The 18,077-nt window shown below is 36.3% G+C and overlaps 1 protein-coding gene across 1 annotated transcript; it reads left to right on the plus strand.

Annotated features, from left to right (window-relative positions):
- Positions 1–9,845: 9,845 nt before the first annotated feature.
- Positions 9,846–14,834, plus strand: LOC117338395 (probable G-protein coupled receptor 139). The gene is made up of 2 exons (XM_033899742.1): positions 9,846–10,066; positions 12,765–14,834. The coding sequence occupies exon 2, from the start codon at positions 12,779–12,781 to the stop codon at positions 14,030–14,032; it is 1,254 nt and encodes a 417-aa protein (XP_033755633.1). The 5' UTR covers positions 9,846–10,066; positions 12,765–12,778; the 3' UTR covers positions 14,033–14,834.
- Positions 14,835–18,077: the final 3,243 nt, after the last annotated feature.

Consider the following 18,077-nt stretch of genomic DNA (forward strand, 5'->3'; position numbering starts at 1 on the left):
GATTTTTATTTATTGTTGCGGTTGTTACGCTTACAGTCTTTCTTGACAAGATGATAATAAGAAATAGGGATTGGATGATGAACGGGAGTGGATGGAGATGGCGACTTTTATCAACTAACAATGACTAAATTCACATAAAGAGGCTACACCTTTTAAATTCCTAACATGTTCAAACTCGTGCTAAATTAGAAGCTTTTATCAGGAATATCTCATTCGATATCAATTAATCCTAGATCCTATCAATAACATGAAAAAGACAGTCAGATGAGATAGTCATCGGGGAACCAGATTTGTTTATGTGGAACCTTTAACTATGCCATCAAATGGTCTGTTTAGATATTAAAAACATTTCGCCATGGGAACCTTTTGTTGACTTTTATTTGACTCGTATAAACGTGGATACTGCCTGCTCTAGGAAACTTATTACAGACCGTGCATACGTGGTATAAGTGAAATTCTTAATAATTTATAAAGGATTGCAATAAAGTGCAATGACGCAAAGTCCTAAACATTTTTTAAAAACAGAAACGTACTACTAATATACAGTGTATATAGAAATACTGGAAACATTTCGTAATTCTAAGTGTCACAAACAACCATATTCTACCACACAGTTATGTTAGGCCATAAAACACCAGTTAACTAAACCAAATTAAGTGATTGTCAACTGATGAGTTTTATTGTAGCGTTTCAATAACTCGGTACAATGTCATTTTAGCATATTGCTTTGCTTTTCCATTATCCTGAATGGCCGATTATAAACAAACCCGAAATCAGCGTTCTGGCTTGATACAGCAGTCTAACAACACAAGTTCGTACCTAAATATTAGAAGACGGAGCTTCCCTACAATCCTTGATTTCAAATTTCGCATATAACCCAATCAACGCGCTTCTAAGAACGGCGGTACTGATGACATTTGTTGACAAGATGGCAGATAACGGAACGTTCCCGGCGATAACCGAGAAACAATATCGATTTCGAAGTGGATTTCAAAATACCAGGAGGAGACGGACATATCAGTAAAACATTTCGACGCTTTCTTCAGAGGAAAAAAAGCCAATTGACTTCAAAATCCTGTCAGCCGCTGATTTCGATAATGGTTTGTGGAAGATTGTACACGTATCAAACATCTTAGATATCTTCTTTTTTCTGTAGTATCATGGATATGACCATAGGTACCTATGACGATAGATAAAGGACTGCTTCCAAACAGTCATTTCTAAGTACCTGGCTATACGAAGAGAATTGATACCCCCTAAATGATCTGCATTTTTATGTGGAGCAAGGGAATACTGTATCTCCCTTACCTAAGTTTCACTTTCACAAAACTGCTAATCCCCCTGTGAATAGACTTTGGTTATGTCACAACCAGCGTATGATTTGAGCGTGACATTTCGGTGACTACTGTAGCTTATGGTGTAGTGTAGACCAACACGGTATGCCGATTTGTTTGCATAACACCTAGGTGTAAATTGCTGCTGTACCGGTTATTAGTCTGATGACGGTGACAGTGAAGTCACACTCAAATCATACACTGTGGTAAACATATCAACATTCACACTTACCAACCTGAAAAACATGTTTCATAATATCAATCTCGCTGAACTGCTTATAGCTCAGGTGTAAATATGTATAAATCACTGACTGTTTTTATCTTTACTATAACCTCTGAAATCCTTAAAAAAACTATGACAAATATTAATGAAATAGGTATAATTTGAGAAACCTATTCACGTCAAACAACAACGGTTCCTTTTCCTATTTGTTCACTTTTCAAAGATGAACATTCCCTTTCTTGATCGTAGCATTACCGCTTCCTTCAACCGCTATGCTTGTTTGTCTCATTTCATTATATGTCAAATAGCTCCTTTTCGTGAAACACATTTCGATGGATGACGGATGGGTTTTAATAAAAGCAGGTTGAATATAGGCTAGTTTTGTGGCCAACATCCCGACCATACTGTGAGTGTACTTACAGTAATCTCTTAATGTTTAACTGGACGTTGAAATTATTCATATTATTCATATTTTACCCTTTCATATTCAAAAGGTTCGTATTTGGAAGTTTATCCTTGACTTTCTAAATTCAGTAATTCATATATTATTGGTATGCCATAATACCATATATGGATGTCGTGAAATACTGGCTTCATTTTTATCAGCAAGCTTTCGCACCAGACACGGCTGTGATACTCCAGACATGAACAGAAGGATGAGGACCACGAATCACAGACTCAAAGTAACTATTGAGGTGGCAAGTCTTAAACGCCCCTACAATGGACGTGTTCTGTCAAATTTGTACAGTAAATCGCTGTGATTACGCCAATAGCGGGTCGACTGGCGACACAAACCTAACGCAAAGTAATAGTCGTATGACACCACAAAGAAATGTAGGCCGTGGTAGAGAGTGGAGAATGTTGTTATAGATCTACTGGGAGACAGACGTTTAACGGTATCATAATACATAGTTTAATGGATATTAGTGGGTGGTGACCTGGAAGGGCTACAGCTCTTGAAGGATTTTATAGGGGACTAGACAAAAACCATAAAAGAGGACATTTTTATCACAGCCATACAAATACGTTCCACAGTCAATATAACCTTTATTTGGATATTACGTCCATGCAGTCTCTAAGACAAATGTCCTTGTAACCACTCCGACATTATCCCTAAAATCAGAATAATTTAGTAAACTATCCACAAGGACTTGCTCAAAACCTCATTTATCATCATATGCAATCATGCGCGAAACTAAAAAAATCAGTTATATGTATCATATTTATTAAAAACCATTATATTTCAGAGAGAGTTTTCGAACATCTGGTTTGGGTATTAATTCATGAACAAGCATTAGGGTGTGGTGCCGTAAAGACGAGCGGTCTCTTCAATGCAGTATGATTTATTTTTGTCTCTTCTGTATTGAAATGCCCTGATGTCTTGCGTGTTTGTCTACCTTTGTACAATGCTTTGGGATTGCAGATAATATACCCTTCTGGTGGACTGTTGTCCCTCAAGGGCTGCCGTCACCTGCTTGTCACATTCTTTTGAAATACAGTATTTGAAATTACTAAATGTATTTATTATGAGCAATCGTTTGTGTGTACCAATAAAGTTATAAGATGACGTCATACAGCTGATTTTCGGGAGATGATGCAGTGTATCGGTTTTGGAATGTGATGTCATACACCTGATTTTGGTTGAAGATGTTATGTGTTATTTTTAGATTATTTTGACGCATATTTGAAATCGATATGCATATCAAATGTAATTTATCTGTTTAAGGTGTGGTGCCATACACCTGACTTTGAGTATAGATGTAGTGTATCAGTTTTAGCCTGTGGTATTAAACACAGGATTTTTGCAGCTTTGAGGTGTTTTGTCGAACAAAACCTAATCAAGGGTTTTGGCTAACTAACACTGACACTTTGCCAATAATTAATCTGTTTTACTTGTAGACGACTTCTTTCCTCACTGGAATAATTGAAGAATGTTATCCGTACCACATAAAATATCTCGGTTCCTGGTTTCAGGTACAAAGGAGTTCTGTATGCCTTTAAAGTGTCATCATTACTTCCAGCACAGCTGCTCGACAGTAACTACTGCGTGCCTCAGATAACGAAACATGCAGTAATTGCCAGGAAATTTGTCCATGTTGACATTTGATAATGGTGTAGATTTTGCTTTTGATAAGGCGATTGTCAATGGCTAATGTATTACTAAAAAGTATATCATTCTTAATGACTGTCAATGTAAAGGTGCACATGTTTGAAGGTCCCTTCGGTCTTATGATGTCAAACTCTGTTCGAAAAAAAACGGGTGTGTGATATATCTTCATTAGAAGAACATGCAACTAACACCAGGAACATAGAAAATACCAAAAAATGTGAGGACAGAAATAATTGAAATTCCACGAATAAAAAGCGTTAATGTTTTATTATGGAAAGTGTCTGCGTATTAGAACCTCACTGAAAAGTAAAACACGATGGAGAATGACGACACGAAAACGAAATCGTAGTTCAATGTTGATAAAACGAGGGGAAAACACGAACAAACTATAGATGTATCCTCCAAATATTACATATTAGGACCAGGTGTTCCTGAAACATAAGCGTATCCGGATTCATCGGCAACACTACCTATTGAAATCCAGATTTGACTGATTCCTATGGAACTTTTAAACTTGTCTATTGTCTGCATTAAAATATGTATCTTAAACAATGTCTTGTTAGTTTTCTAGTCAGCAGTTGACATCTTAAACGGAAATCGCGATATATTGAATGACATCAAAACACTTAAGGTTAGGGAGTCAGGGATGTTACTATCTAGAAATGAGAAATAAATAATAATTGAAAGTTCAGACTTATTATAGAGCTTTGGTTACATGGTCGAGGTCAGTGGCTGGTGTTGAAGAGTCCCTGATGTAATTGATTTCAAATTACAATGGGATATCCGATCGACGTGGTCAATAAGGGTGTTGTTATTTAAATACAAAATATCTTCAATACATCTGCACATGAATATATACAAACTTGCATGATCTGGTTCTGACAAGCAATTTAAAACAGGCATAACTAGCCTCTAATGAAACCAAAACAAGTCGGCTAAGCGAGACGTACATGGGTATACCAATAATCTGTTGGAAAGTCTTGTAAGCGTTTTATTTCCCTATTGTACCTCAATGTGTTTTCCTAATAAAGAAACCACGGAGAAAGTAAACATGTATAATATCCACACAGTAACCACTATACCCCTGTGTTTCAGAAATATAGTAATTTACTATTTCTTTGACATTCAATAATATCCCTTTTTGAGAACATCATCGATCTACAGGAAAATGAAATAAACTATATTGTACGAAGAAGTTCCTCTATTAAATAAGCCATCTCGTTTTGCCCGATATATAGATTTAGTTTAATCTCCCTGTTACCTTTGAAAACACTATATAAGTAATTGATCGGGTCCAGATGTGATTGTAATGAAAAAACAAACTTTTCCAATTGCCTGCTGGGATGTTTTATATCAAACAAATGTTTTACGTTTTGTGTATCGGGTGACAAACGAATGTATTTTAAACAATACAAACAGAAAACGTTACATTTAGCGCTAACGTGTGTTTTATGTATGAACGCCCTCCATGTCCATTTCTTTGACTTATAACACATGAAGATCTAATACAATGATAATGTTTAGGCAAAATTTAACGCCATGTCTTTGTCAATTTTCTCTTTTATCATATCATGTAACGTCAACATCGAGTATTATTTGTTAGTTTGCTGGGTTTATCCCCACGTCAACAGCCATTCATTATGAGGCGGGGTATCCTTGTAGTAGTTGGTGACTACCTCACTGAACAACATGTGGGAGGTCCGTCGCATGCCATTCAGAGCAATACGTGTTAAGTGTATTGCCAATGGACATAACCACGACATTACAGGTAAACTCGTTGTTCAGCTTCCTGAGAAACACAAACCGATCCGGGTAGGGTTGTCGAATAACGAACTAAGATCACCACCTGAGATTACGTTGGCCGCGCTCTTATTGACAGAGCTATCATAACTCCTCAGTAAGGTAATCTGCTTAACAACAACCCAGCTCTGCTCTTATACCTAGGATTATTATAGCTGTACATTCAATTGTTGTGAGATAAATAATCATTAGATGCAAATGTAGAAGAGGTTACTTTTCTCGTTCTTAGTACCATCTAGGGCATTCCGTTGTCACCGTATAAGTTATTATTTTAAGAATGTGACTAAATGGGAAATTGATCTTCTTTTGCTGTTGGCGTCCAAGAAGTAGAAGACGCTTACCAAACGGGACACTTTGTCTTCTTCACCTTGTACTTTATCCAGAACACCATTAAACGTATACATTTTGCTCATATACAGTTTTATTTATTGCTTTTTGAGTTTTTCTCTCTCGTTCACGTTCAATGTAAGAAAGTGTTTTACCGCTTCTAGTATAGTTTGACTGATTGGGACGAAATCTACCATGTTCAGTTATGGCAATTCAGTGGGATGGCACTGTAAAGTGTCTCATCATCAACCATAGCCATGAAATGGCTTTTTAAAAAAACCGATAAAACAATCAATATACTGTGTATATATATAATTATATTGAACGTCATCTGAATTAACATAACGTGAGAAGTGATTCATCTTGTTTATCCTAACGGCATTCACGTCGTGTGTCCATATTCTAGGAAGTATTGTTGTTCCTATCCCACGCATATTACACCCATCAGTTGATATGTTTAATGGATCAAAGCCGCCAGTACCATTTTGAGATACTTGAAATAAGCATCTCGTTATCAGCTCTTTTATTTCTATTTTATTCATAAGTACATGACAAGGATGTTCATAGTCAGTCGACCACAAAGGGAAATAAAAGCAGCTGTACACAAACATACTAATAAATAAAGGAGTCATAATGCCCTTATTACATTAGCATGGAAATAAAATCGGGGATATTTTCGTCAACAATGCCATATCAGAGAAAAGATGTGCCATGTGGTGTTCCTATAAAAGAATAAATTACATGTACAGAGATAAAACATATTCTATATGGAGGGCTGGCATTGACACTATAGATAACCATCACAACACTTCAGGCGCCAGATTCGCCACATATCAGTATGTGTTTGATATTCTCAGATACCGAGAATTGGTTCGGTACTTACCACTTGATTCTACGAGACGTTTTCTTATGACCACTTTTATTTCATCCGGAGATTTTATTACCTTCGCTTTGCCAGATATATAGAACATGCATAATCTAACACTGTTGACAATTCTGGCTAAATAATCAATGATGAATCTTTGTTCCCTTTGAACAAAAATATATAAGGGGCTATTGATCAGGCCCAGATGTTACTTATCTAATAAAACGGTCAAAATTTTAATTAACAGCCGATTATTTTTTCATTGTCGCTAAGATTTTTTATATCAAACAAACACTGATATTTTACGTCATGTGTAACAGCTCTCAGAAGTTTATATAATTCACTATATATCAGTAAACTATATAAGAAAACAATATCATCTTTCTAATTCAAAATAAAAAAAATATGAGAAGAAGATATTAAAACGATGACGTATATGGGAACTATATAAAAGTAACCCGTTCGGAAAGGCGTTTTCTGCTTTAGAACATCATTGAAACCTAATTTGAATATATACGTCACAAAAAAAAAAAAAAATCTCACATTTTATTGCTAACACCATATACTGCTTTTGATGTTGTTTATTGTTTCTGTTCTTTATGTCAGCCCATACACCACCATTTGATATGTTTTCACATATAAATAGTAACGGTCAGTATCAGAGAGACTAATAAAGCAGGAGTTTATTTAACCCAATCAAATCAAACTCAGAGCGTCGAAGAGGAGGCAAAACATAGTTTGAGAATAAGAGCAACACAAGATATCAAACAACCTTCAGCTAATGAGGTTATTTAACTTGTCATGCGGATCTACAATCTGTATGGTGGAGAGTGAGAAAATCTTTAACGAAATGCAAGTAAACTAGACACAAAAATAGAAGAATCGGTCACAGTACATTTTGAACTATCGTTTTACGCTCCTCAGGTCCATTACCAAAGAAGATCTAATGCAGCAATAACACAATGTAAAGCCTTTTATGTGTTTAAGCACTCACTTTAAATCCAATATGGAAAATAATGTAAACTGTTGAACTGTATTGCTTTTGCACTATCCTGTCTAGATTGCTTTGCTGGTATTTCTTTCTTATCTAGGTAATGATGATGGATACACCGGTAGTACTAAATAGAGACGGGGGAGGGGGCACAAACTCCCGCACATCTATATCCAGTTAAAACAAAGCGAAGACGATTTGACCAATCTTTTATACTATTTCATTTTTTTACCATCCTTTCACACTAATTTCGAACTCGGCGTCTATAGGATCATTACCATCTCGGACACTACATATGTCAGTGCTTGTACGCTTCACATTGGTCATAAGTCTGATGATTATAGTCATCAAAACGTCACACTCTTAAATATCATATCGTTTGTGTTATATAACTCCTATCATATGTCTAATATATTTTAGTTCATTTACGCAGTAAGCATCACTGACGGGTCATACAAGAAGGAAACAGCCGTATACTGCAGTTGAATTCACGTTTTGCTCTACGTTATCGAGCTTTCAACTTGTATTGAATAATGCTAATCTGTTATGTGTCTTCACTACAGTCCTATTGAAATCTTGAACGACAGTATATCAATAATAATGATCAATCTTATAACACAAAGACTTCATCTGACAATGTATTAAAACAAGACAAATGTGTGCACCTTCCAATAAGATTGAAAGCAGAGAGTTATTTATTAAACTTTCTACCACAATAACCTGTGTTATTCAACTCTCAGACCATCAGTTAATCATTACAGCTGTTGATTAACAATCTGTTTATACCACACGTGGTATAAACTCTGTACGCATTTTGATTGGCTAACACGGTGAACTTTGACCCAAGATGCAATTGTTATTGACGTCATCAATAATCTAATGACGTCACATCACCGGGTCCCGGACGTCACCGGTACACTTTATTTGCATACGCGGAATTATACTTGACCACGTTACCCTTTGATTCAAGCCGATGTTATTGTGGTAGAAACAGGTCACACGACTCGTGATTGTTGGATATGGAATTTATTTCACACTCGTAAGTTATTTTTTAAAAGTTGCAAAAAACACTCGCTAAAGCTCGTGTCTTTTGTAACTTTTAAAAAATAACTTACTCGTGTGAAATAAACTCCATATCCAACAACCACTCGTTGTGTAACCTCTATTTCTACCACAATACCCTGTGTTATTCAACTCTCAGACCATCAGTTAATCATTGCAGCTGTTGATTAACAATCTGTTTATACCACACGTGGTATAAGCTCTGTACGCATTTTGATTGGCTAACACGGTGAACTTTGACCCAAGATGCAATTGTTATTGACGTCATCAATAAGCTAATGACGTCACATCACCAGGTCCCGGACGTCACTGGTACACTTTATTTGCATACGCGAAATTATACTTGGCCACGTTTCCCTTTGATTCAAGCCGATATTATTGTGGTAGAAACAGGTCACACGACTCGAAATTGTTGGATATGGAATTTATTTCACACTCGTAAGTTATTTTGTAAAAGTTAAAGCTCGTGTCTTTTGTATCTTTTAAAAAATAACTTACTCGTGTGAAATAAATTCCATATCCAACAACCACTAGTTGTGTAACCTCTATGTATCATACATATGTATCGGCCAAGAACTCGTCAGTGATGCCAATGGCCTTGGTTAGGGAAAAACTCAAATTGGGAAGAAACTCCAGAATCTGGATAAGAAGTTGAAATAACCCCAGAATTTCAATTATCATTTATATATATAATACTTTTCTGGTTTCGACGCAAAACATCCTTTAAGATGGCACCTTTGGGGCCTTAAACACTTTTTACAGGTATGTGATTCCGTATCCATTCTCCTTTGCACTTGTTTCTTTTCCATTTGTAAAATAATATTATCAGGAAAGAATAGCAAATGCTAGATATAGTTTGAACAATTACTTCCCCGTCTCCTTATTTACTAAACTATAAAATGTACTCGTGAAATTCATTAGCGGATGGTGTTTAATTGTTTTTTTGTGTTTAAATGAAAAGTCCGCCTGGATGACAGGTGTTCGCTGTATAGAAACAACAACGATCTCTGTAGATACTACCTGCCACTGTGAACCGTATCAATTAGCATCGGCTACAGCGGCTATGATGTCTACTGAGGGTTGTACCTGGACATTGATTTTACAGTTACATGTACGTCATGGGCAGTCGATTGTGTAGTTTCATCGCTTCGTCTTTCAGCAAAACCTCTTAAAAAGGATACATGTTTCTGCCAATCTTATAACAAAGTACTTTGGGTGATTAAGTGAGTAAAATTTTGAAAGTATGTAAGTACTTTGTCAACCGAAGGACAATACCTATTTGAATATATTGTATCTCTCCTACTTACTGAAGGAAATTGATCTTCTCGGACAGTATTCATCCTACTCACAAAAGGTACGTGACCATACGAGACCAGAACTTGTTTTAAAGGAAGGGAAGTAATGTAAAGGTACACATAGTAAGTAGTTATATCATAAACATTGCTATTGGTTTTTTTCAGGATATAAAGTTATACATTATACATGAAAAGAAGTCTTTTGTTTTACGGACGAACAGACAGACATTTTCCTTGCCCTGATCTTGATCTTTGTTCTTTAGTCCAACGTCGTACATTGGTATGTATGTAATTGTGTTGTTCTGTAATGAAATTCTTCCATTTCAGTGGCAAGTGCTATATTTTGAGGTTATGGGTTTTTAGTTCCATTTGACACGGACAGACAGATAGACCGACGTTACCTTGCCGTCCTTCTTGATAGCCATGCTGTGCTTCGTGATTTTGCTAGGGAAAGTATACTTGATTGATAACTGAGGAAACACTTAAATGCATTCTCCTCCATTCTCGCCCTTCGGCAGTTTGAGTTAAAATTGCACTTTGTCTTACCTATAGGTGCGTGACACTGACCTTATATTTTAACCACCCAGCCATCGGGCTTCAATACAGAGAATCCTTCTCATCCATCATATCCATGATACTCGGATGAGAGGGGGATTATCAATTTTAAGAGATTAAATACTAGCTCTTTCGAGAAATAACGGTTTGATGAAGACCACGGGGAAGTGTTATGATGGACATTATAATCTCATGTCTTATGTATTATGAAGCCAGAAGTATTGGATGCATGTTGATGTGGCTAGTTGTTCCGTTGTCACCACCCTAGCACTCGTCTGAGGTTATGGCTTAACCCAGATCTAACCTAGATTTGTATTTTGGGTGAGGTCGGTGAAGTAGAAGACCATCACTTATCACGACCATAACTCGTCTGAGGTTATGGCTTAACCCAGATCTGATCTAGATTGGTATTTTGGATGAGGTCGGTGAAGTAGAAGACTATCACTTTTCTCGAGCTTTTGGTTATTATCCTTCGTTTTCAGGAGTCCCCAGACAAATCCATATTTTTGTTGATATTTTGCCCCCGCCTTATCGATTTTGAGTTTGAGTTATAGTTTCGTTATATTGTTATTCTTTGGGTTTTTTTAAGACTTTGTAATTGCAATCTTCTCCATTACTTGTTAATAGTAAGAATACGATCCTGTCTCCCTTATATTAATGAAGAATCCGTATAAGCAACTTTAAATCTGTATTGCCTACTGAGCCATGCCATCCTCTAAGCTCCCGATCGTTAGCAATCCGGTACCATTACATAACCTCTACAGCAGTATTGGGGAAGATTTGTATAGGATTTTTCTGCTATCTCATCTGATGGTTTGTTGTACAATAAAATTTGATGAAATCTATATCGGGTTTTGATTGGCAGAAAATTTGTTTTGATCAGTTTTGAATATATTTTATCTCAAAAATACGAATTAAATCAACACATCAAATTACATCAGCCTTTGATCTCATTCTTAAATAAATTTGATTCATAAGAGAAATGAACAGCCTTATTGACAAAAACTAATCAAGACACGGCGTGCTTGATATGGAAACTGCCGAATCATTGAGGCGATTGTACGAGATTTTCCATGAACCTGTTTGCGTGCATAAACGCAATCCTGGCCTGAACGACTTGTTTTGATTTTGTTTTATTACATATAATGCTGAAATCATCTTGTACAGCTTTCAATTTCAATTTCAAAACATTTTATTGACACAAGGACAATAGGATTGGACAGCAGGCAAAGCCTATATAAGTCCTCTCCCAAAACAGTAACATACACAATGGTACAAACATGGACATAATATAACACATTACATATTACAATCTCAATGCTTAACAAAGAGGCAGATCCATTAGATTAGTATTAATTTTGTTTTATGAAGAGAATACTCTAACCTTTTAAAATAGGTAAAACGTTATTTAAAGCAAAAAGACAGAATAGGCATTTATATCATAATTGAATAAAATCTAACATACAAACTGTATGGAATAAACATCTGATGATATTGAATTTCCTTATCCCAACAGATACAGGCCACATAGTCCATTTCATCATCACACTGGCCATCCTCTGATGAAATTTAGAAATTCCATATCACCAGATAGTTTATATTGTTTGGGTTAAAGGTTAAATATAAAGTTTGAAATGATTATTTGACTGAGAATAGTACTTAACAGGAGCTGCCTCACAATATTTACATGTAGGTAGAAATATATATACTTTGACCACCAAGCCACACTCTCCACTGTAAACAACCATATGACTAATATATAGAAAAAAGTAGGCAGAAGCAGCAAGTAGCTTTAAATTATATGGTACAAGTTTCATGGTATCAATATATATACCATCTTTGTAAAAATTCATTCATTACTACTAGTATATCACAATATACAAAATGTACATCATTTTTATTTATATCTCACTACACATGCATATTTTGTAAAAGGAAATAATAATAAATAGTAAATAATAATAAATATAAGTATGTCTTTTATATCATAACATGCTTACATACATGTACATTTTGTATATGTACTATACTTATATGGTTATAAGTTATCAAGTATGAAATTTAAATCTTTTTGAATCAGAAATGTATTTAGATACTGCAGAGAGAATAGCTAAATTTTCAGTTTCATTACAATTTCCACAGCCGTTGAGAAAAACATGTACAGCTTTTGCGTCTTTTTCTAATTTTGTAATGCTTCTTCAGTTTCAGATGCTTAAATGGACGAGGGGGTTGACATTTATAAAGCCAATATCTCCGTTATATTGGCAATACTGCATCAGTTCCTCGATAGCAACAATGTGTCGATCTCGGACGAGGATCTTAGCCATGAACAGATTTGGGACCTCATGCAACTAGCAGGGCTCATACCTGAGCACCAGCAAGCTATCAACCAGGAGGACTTGAATCAGTACAAGGAGTATCGCATTCATACAGCAATGGCGGTGTACATGCCGCCTGTGTTACTGTTTCTTGGAACTGTAGGAAATGTTTTATCCTTTTTAATTCTCCGCCACAAAACTATGAATCGCATGTCCACAAATACATTCCTCGCTGCCCTGTCCATTGCAGATTCGTTTGTTTTGCTGATTGGTTTATTCCGGAAGTGGCTAGGGGAGATAATTAACATCGATATACAAACAGAATCCCGTTTGTTGTGTAAACTGATAGCAGTTCTTGCCTACAGTACAAGTCAGTATTCCGTCTGGTTGATAGTCGCTGTTACGATAGAACGCTACATAGTGGTATGTCATCCTCTCCGAGCATCCTACTTCTGTAATATTGCCAGAGCCAGGAAAATCGTGTGTCTACTAGCATTGCTATTCCTAACTATAAATATTCATTTACTTTGGACAGTGGATTTAAATAAAGAAATTTATAATAATCACATTGTGTATAAGTGTGACGGTGCCTTATCACACAAACGACTAGTGGAGGTCGTATGGCCTTGGATAGATGCCTTGTTATATTCCTTCTCGCCTACGCTAATCATCGTTATGTTAAATATTATGATAATTCGGCAGGTTATAAAGGCGACGTACGGTCGGGATGTACTACAAAACGGCTCGCTAATGAAAGCTGAAAGCCGGCGATGTATGAAAGACAGTAACACCAAACTAACCGTGATGTTGTTGACGATATCGTTTACATTTCTTATAACAACCTTACCCATGAATATCGTTATGATTGTGACACGTGTCTGGCAGGACGAATTTAAAAATGATGCCGCCATATTGGCTAAGTGTTGGTTAATTAGAACCATAGCTGAGCTGCTCATGTATTTGAATCATTCCATTAACTTTTTCCTGTATTGTGCCACTGGTCAAAAGTTCCGTAACATTGTGTTAAGAATGGTGTGCCGGCGGTCAGGGTCTAATACGTCCAACGTTTCTGACCACAGTCAACATCTTTATTGCTCAAGGACAAATGTAAACGCATGCAGTCATAAAACTACTCACGAAACTGCAATATAGGCTACGTATTGTTCTCTTTCTCGGCAGTATGTGTCATCATACAGTGAATATATTGTTATGTGTTCCAGCGAAACCGCCATACGGTGGATACTATTTTCTTATTTTTGAGCATTTGTGATGAATACATATTGTCATACGGTTTAACGACTGGCATTGTTAGGCATGTATTGTTATATTGTTATTGTTAAGTCTGAAACATTGTCAAAGAGACCCTTCAAGTGTCAAGATAACAATCAACAGATGTCTTATATATATCAGTATATTCTACACAATCAGCGAAGTATTGGAGCTACCTAACTCAGGCCTATCGTAGTGCATTGTTCCTTTTGTACCTCTGTGTGTGTGTGTGTGTGTGTGTGCGTATGTGCGCGCGTGTGTGTGCGCGGGAGCGTCGTTTTTTTTTTTTTTTTAGAAAGATTCAAATTTTAAGTGAAACATATCAATAAATACATAAAAGAACTCTTATTTATAGTAAAATATGAATATGGATACAATTTATTAACATTAAGCTGGGTTTTGCATCATAGAACTATCCATAAAGGGAAATATTTAAACACTTTTATCTTGATGTATATCTGGTACTGTATCTGGAATGAAGACAATGTTTTAGGAAAGTGTATATAAATCATTACTACTGGAAAGAAGAGAAAACGAAAGTAATATTTCACCAAATTGTTTTGATTTAATTTAAATTCAATATTATGGAATATGTTGGTGATATCATGCTATACTGTTACTGCCACTAATTTTGTATGTTGTTAAACATTGGAGGAGTGATAATGAAAGCTTATCAACAACTTTGTTATCTCGTTTATTTATTTATTCTATACTACTTAATGTATTCAATATTAAAAAGTCTGTTTAAGCTGTAAATGCTCTCGACACTGATACAAGATCGAAGCTTATAGTACAGTTAAATTTGTAGGAATACAAATATAAGAAGAAATATAGATCGTTGTTTAGAAGATAATTCCGTCAGAAAGAGATTCAGTAACATAAACTAAATAATTTGGCTGCAAATTACCGTAGAAAATTACACGTAAATCATTCAAAAGTTTGAAATATGATAGTAAATATATCTCATCACTCGGGATAAGATTCTTAATTCGTCAAACACTAGGTTTGATGTTCAATGTGGGATGGAAGATTCTTTGAATATCACAATTAACGGGTTCATTCCTAGTTTTTGTTTTGAAAAAGTAGCATAGCGCATTGGCCCTTTATCTGAAAGCGTCATAACCCCAGCTGGATGACGTCATCATTTTATTTTAGGTAACCGTATCACAGTCGATTAACCTCATCAGTTTTGTCGTACATACCAAGCTATCGATGATGCTGAGGTGTATTATTATGCCGTTCACTATGGTATCTAACGACAGAAAAGTATTTGAGAAAACTAATCAATCACTCTTGTGTAAATAGATAAATTATCCCACAGACTAAGAATTTTAAAAGTTTCGGGCCTGGTTTATAACAAGCTTACCCTTAGGCTGATATGTATCTTTCTACTTTACACAAGGAATGCGTAATTCTATTAAGCTTTTAATGGGTCATTAGCGACATTATCGCAATTTTCAATATTGCCATTAGGCGGTCTATATAGAAAAAGCTATGAAGAGTATAAGGTTTAAGTGTCAGTCTTAGCCTCTGTCTATAGTACTTTTACACTAAGTTCCTGAATCTAGAGTTTCTTATTTTCACAAAAGTATTAACCCTGTAGTATATCAATATCTATCAATATCTATCATAGGATAGGGCTTATTCCTTCCGTATTTGGTCTTAATTTTTCATGGTCGAAGTGGGTGTCGCCGTGCCCTAGATTTTAACGGTGGGTGTCGCCGTGACCTAGATTTTAACGGTGGGTGTCGTCGGTGATGCAGAAGACGCTCATCCCTCCGGAACACCTGTTCACCTTGTACGTTTTAAAAGGTATCCATGAAAATCTATATTTTTCCATATTTGCCCTCGTTTTATCATGTTGAGGAATTAGAATTACGTTTCGTTTGCATGATGGTATTTCGGTATTCGTTGTTGGTATTGATAGAGATTTCCAATCCAATATTCAACACATAAACTACGAAATAACATTGTTTACCCTTGGTTTTTTAATGTCCCTTAACAACGCAAAAACAAAAACAACCCATTGGGCTACAGCAAGCCTTATTCTAAAGACACTAAGCGATGGGATACAACAGCCCTTATTCTAAATACTCCAAGCCATGGTATACAGCAGGCCTTTTACCAAACACACTAGGTAAGGAGATACAACAGCTTTATTCTAAAGACCCCAAGCAAAGGTATACAGCAGGACGTACTTAAAGACTCCAAGCAATGGTATATAGCAGGACTTCTAACAAAGACTCCAGGCAATGGTATACAGCAGGCCTTATTATAAAGACTCCGAGCAATGGTATACAGCAGGCCTTCTAATAAAGACTCCAGGTAATGGTATACAGCAGGCCTTATTATAAAGACTCCGAGCAATGGTATACAGCAGGCCTTCTAATAAAGACTCCAGGTAATGGTATACAGCAGGCCTTATTATAAAGACTCCGAGCAATGGTATACAGCAGGCCTTCTAATAAAGACACCAAGCAATGGTATACAGCAGGCCTTATTATAAAGACTCCGAGCAATGGTATACAGCAGGCCTAATTATAAAGACTCCGAGCAATGGTATACAGCAGGCCTTCTAATAAAGACTCCGAGCAATGGTATACAACAGGCCTTCTAATAAAGACTCCAGGCAATGGTATACAACAGGAATTCTAACAAAGACTCCAAGCAATGGTATACAGCAGGCCTTATTATAAAGACTCCAAGCAATGGTATACAGCAGGCCTTCTAATAAAGACTCCAAGCAATGGTATTCAGCAGGCCTTCTAATAAAGACTCCGAACAATGGTATACAACAGGCCTTATTATAAAGACTCCGAACAATGGTATACAGCAGGCCGTATTATAAAGACTCCGAACAATGGTATACAACAGGCCTTATTATAAAGACTCCAAGCAATGGTATACAGCAGGCCTTATTATAAAGACTCCGAACAATGGTATACAGCAGGCCTTATTATAAAGACTCCGAGCAATGGTATACAGCAGGCCTTATTATAAAGACTCCGAGCAATGGTATACAGCAGGCCTTATTATAAAGACTCCAGGCAATGGTATAAAGTAGGCCTTCTAATAAAGACTCCAGGCAATGGTATATAGCAGGACTTCTAATAAAGACTCCGAGCAATGGTATACAGCAGGCCTTCTAATCAGGACTCCAAGCAATGGTATACAGCAGGCCTTATTATAAAGACTCCAGGCAATGGTATAAAGTAGGCCTTCTAATAAAGACTCCAGGCAATGGTATATAGCAGGACTTCTAATAAAGACTCCGAGCAATGGTATACAGCAGGCCTTCTAATCAGGACTCCAAGCAATGGTATACAGCAGGCCTTATTATAAAGACTCCAAGTAATGGTATAAAGTAGGCCTTCTAATAAAGACTCCAAGCAATGGTATACAGCAGGCCTTATTATAAAGACTCCAAGTAATGGTATAAAGTAGGCCTTCTAATAAAGACTCCAAGCAATGGTATACAGCAGGCCTTATTATAAAGACTCCAAGCAATGGTATACAGCAGGTCTTATTATAAAGACTCCAAGTAATGGTATACAGCAGGCCTTATCATAAAGACTCCAAGCAATGGTATACAGCAGGACTTCTAATAAAGACTCCGAGCAATGGTATACAGCAGGCCTTCTAATAAAGACTCCGAACAATGGTATACAGCATGAATTATTATAACGACTCCAGGCAATGGTATACAGCAGGCCTTCTAATAAAGACTCCGAACAATGGTATACAGCATGAATTATTATAAAGACTCCAAGCAATGGTATACAGCAGGTCTTATTATAAAGACTCCGAGCAATGGTATACAGCAGGCCTTCTAATCAGGACTCCAGGCAATGGTATACATCAGGCCTTCTAATCAGGACTCCAGGCAATTGTATACATCAGGCCTTCTAATAAAGACTCCAAACAATGG

Source organism: Pecten maximus, chromosome 11, assembly GCF_902652985.1.
Source record: "Pecten maximus chromosome 11, xPecMax1.1, whole genome shotgun sequence".
In the NCBI taxonomy this organism is placed as follows: Eukaryota; Metazoa; Mollusca; class Bivalvia; order Pectinida; family Pectinidae; genus Pecten; species Pecten maximus.

Bases quoted from the DNA above. Each gene is read 5' to 3' on its own strand.
- LOC117338395 (XM_033899742.1), top strand. From the start codon at position 12,779: ATGGACGAGGGGGTTGACATTTATAAAGCCAATATCTCCGTTATATTG.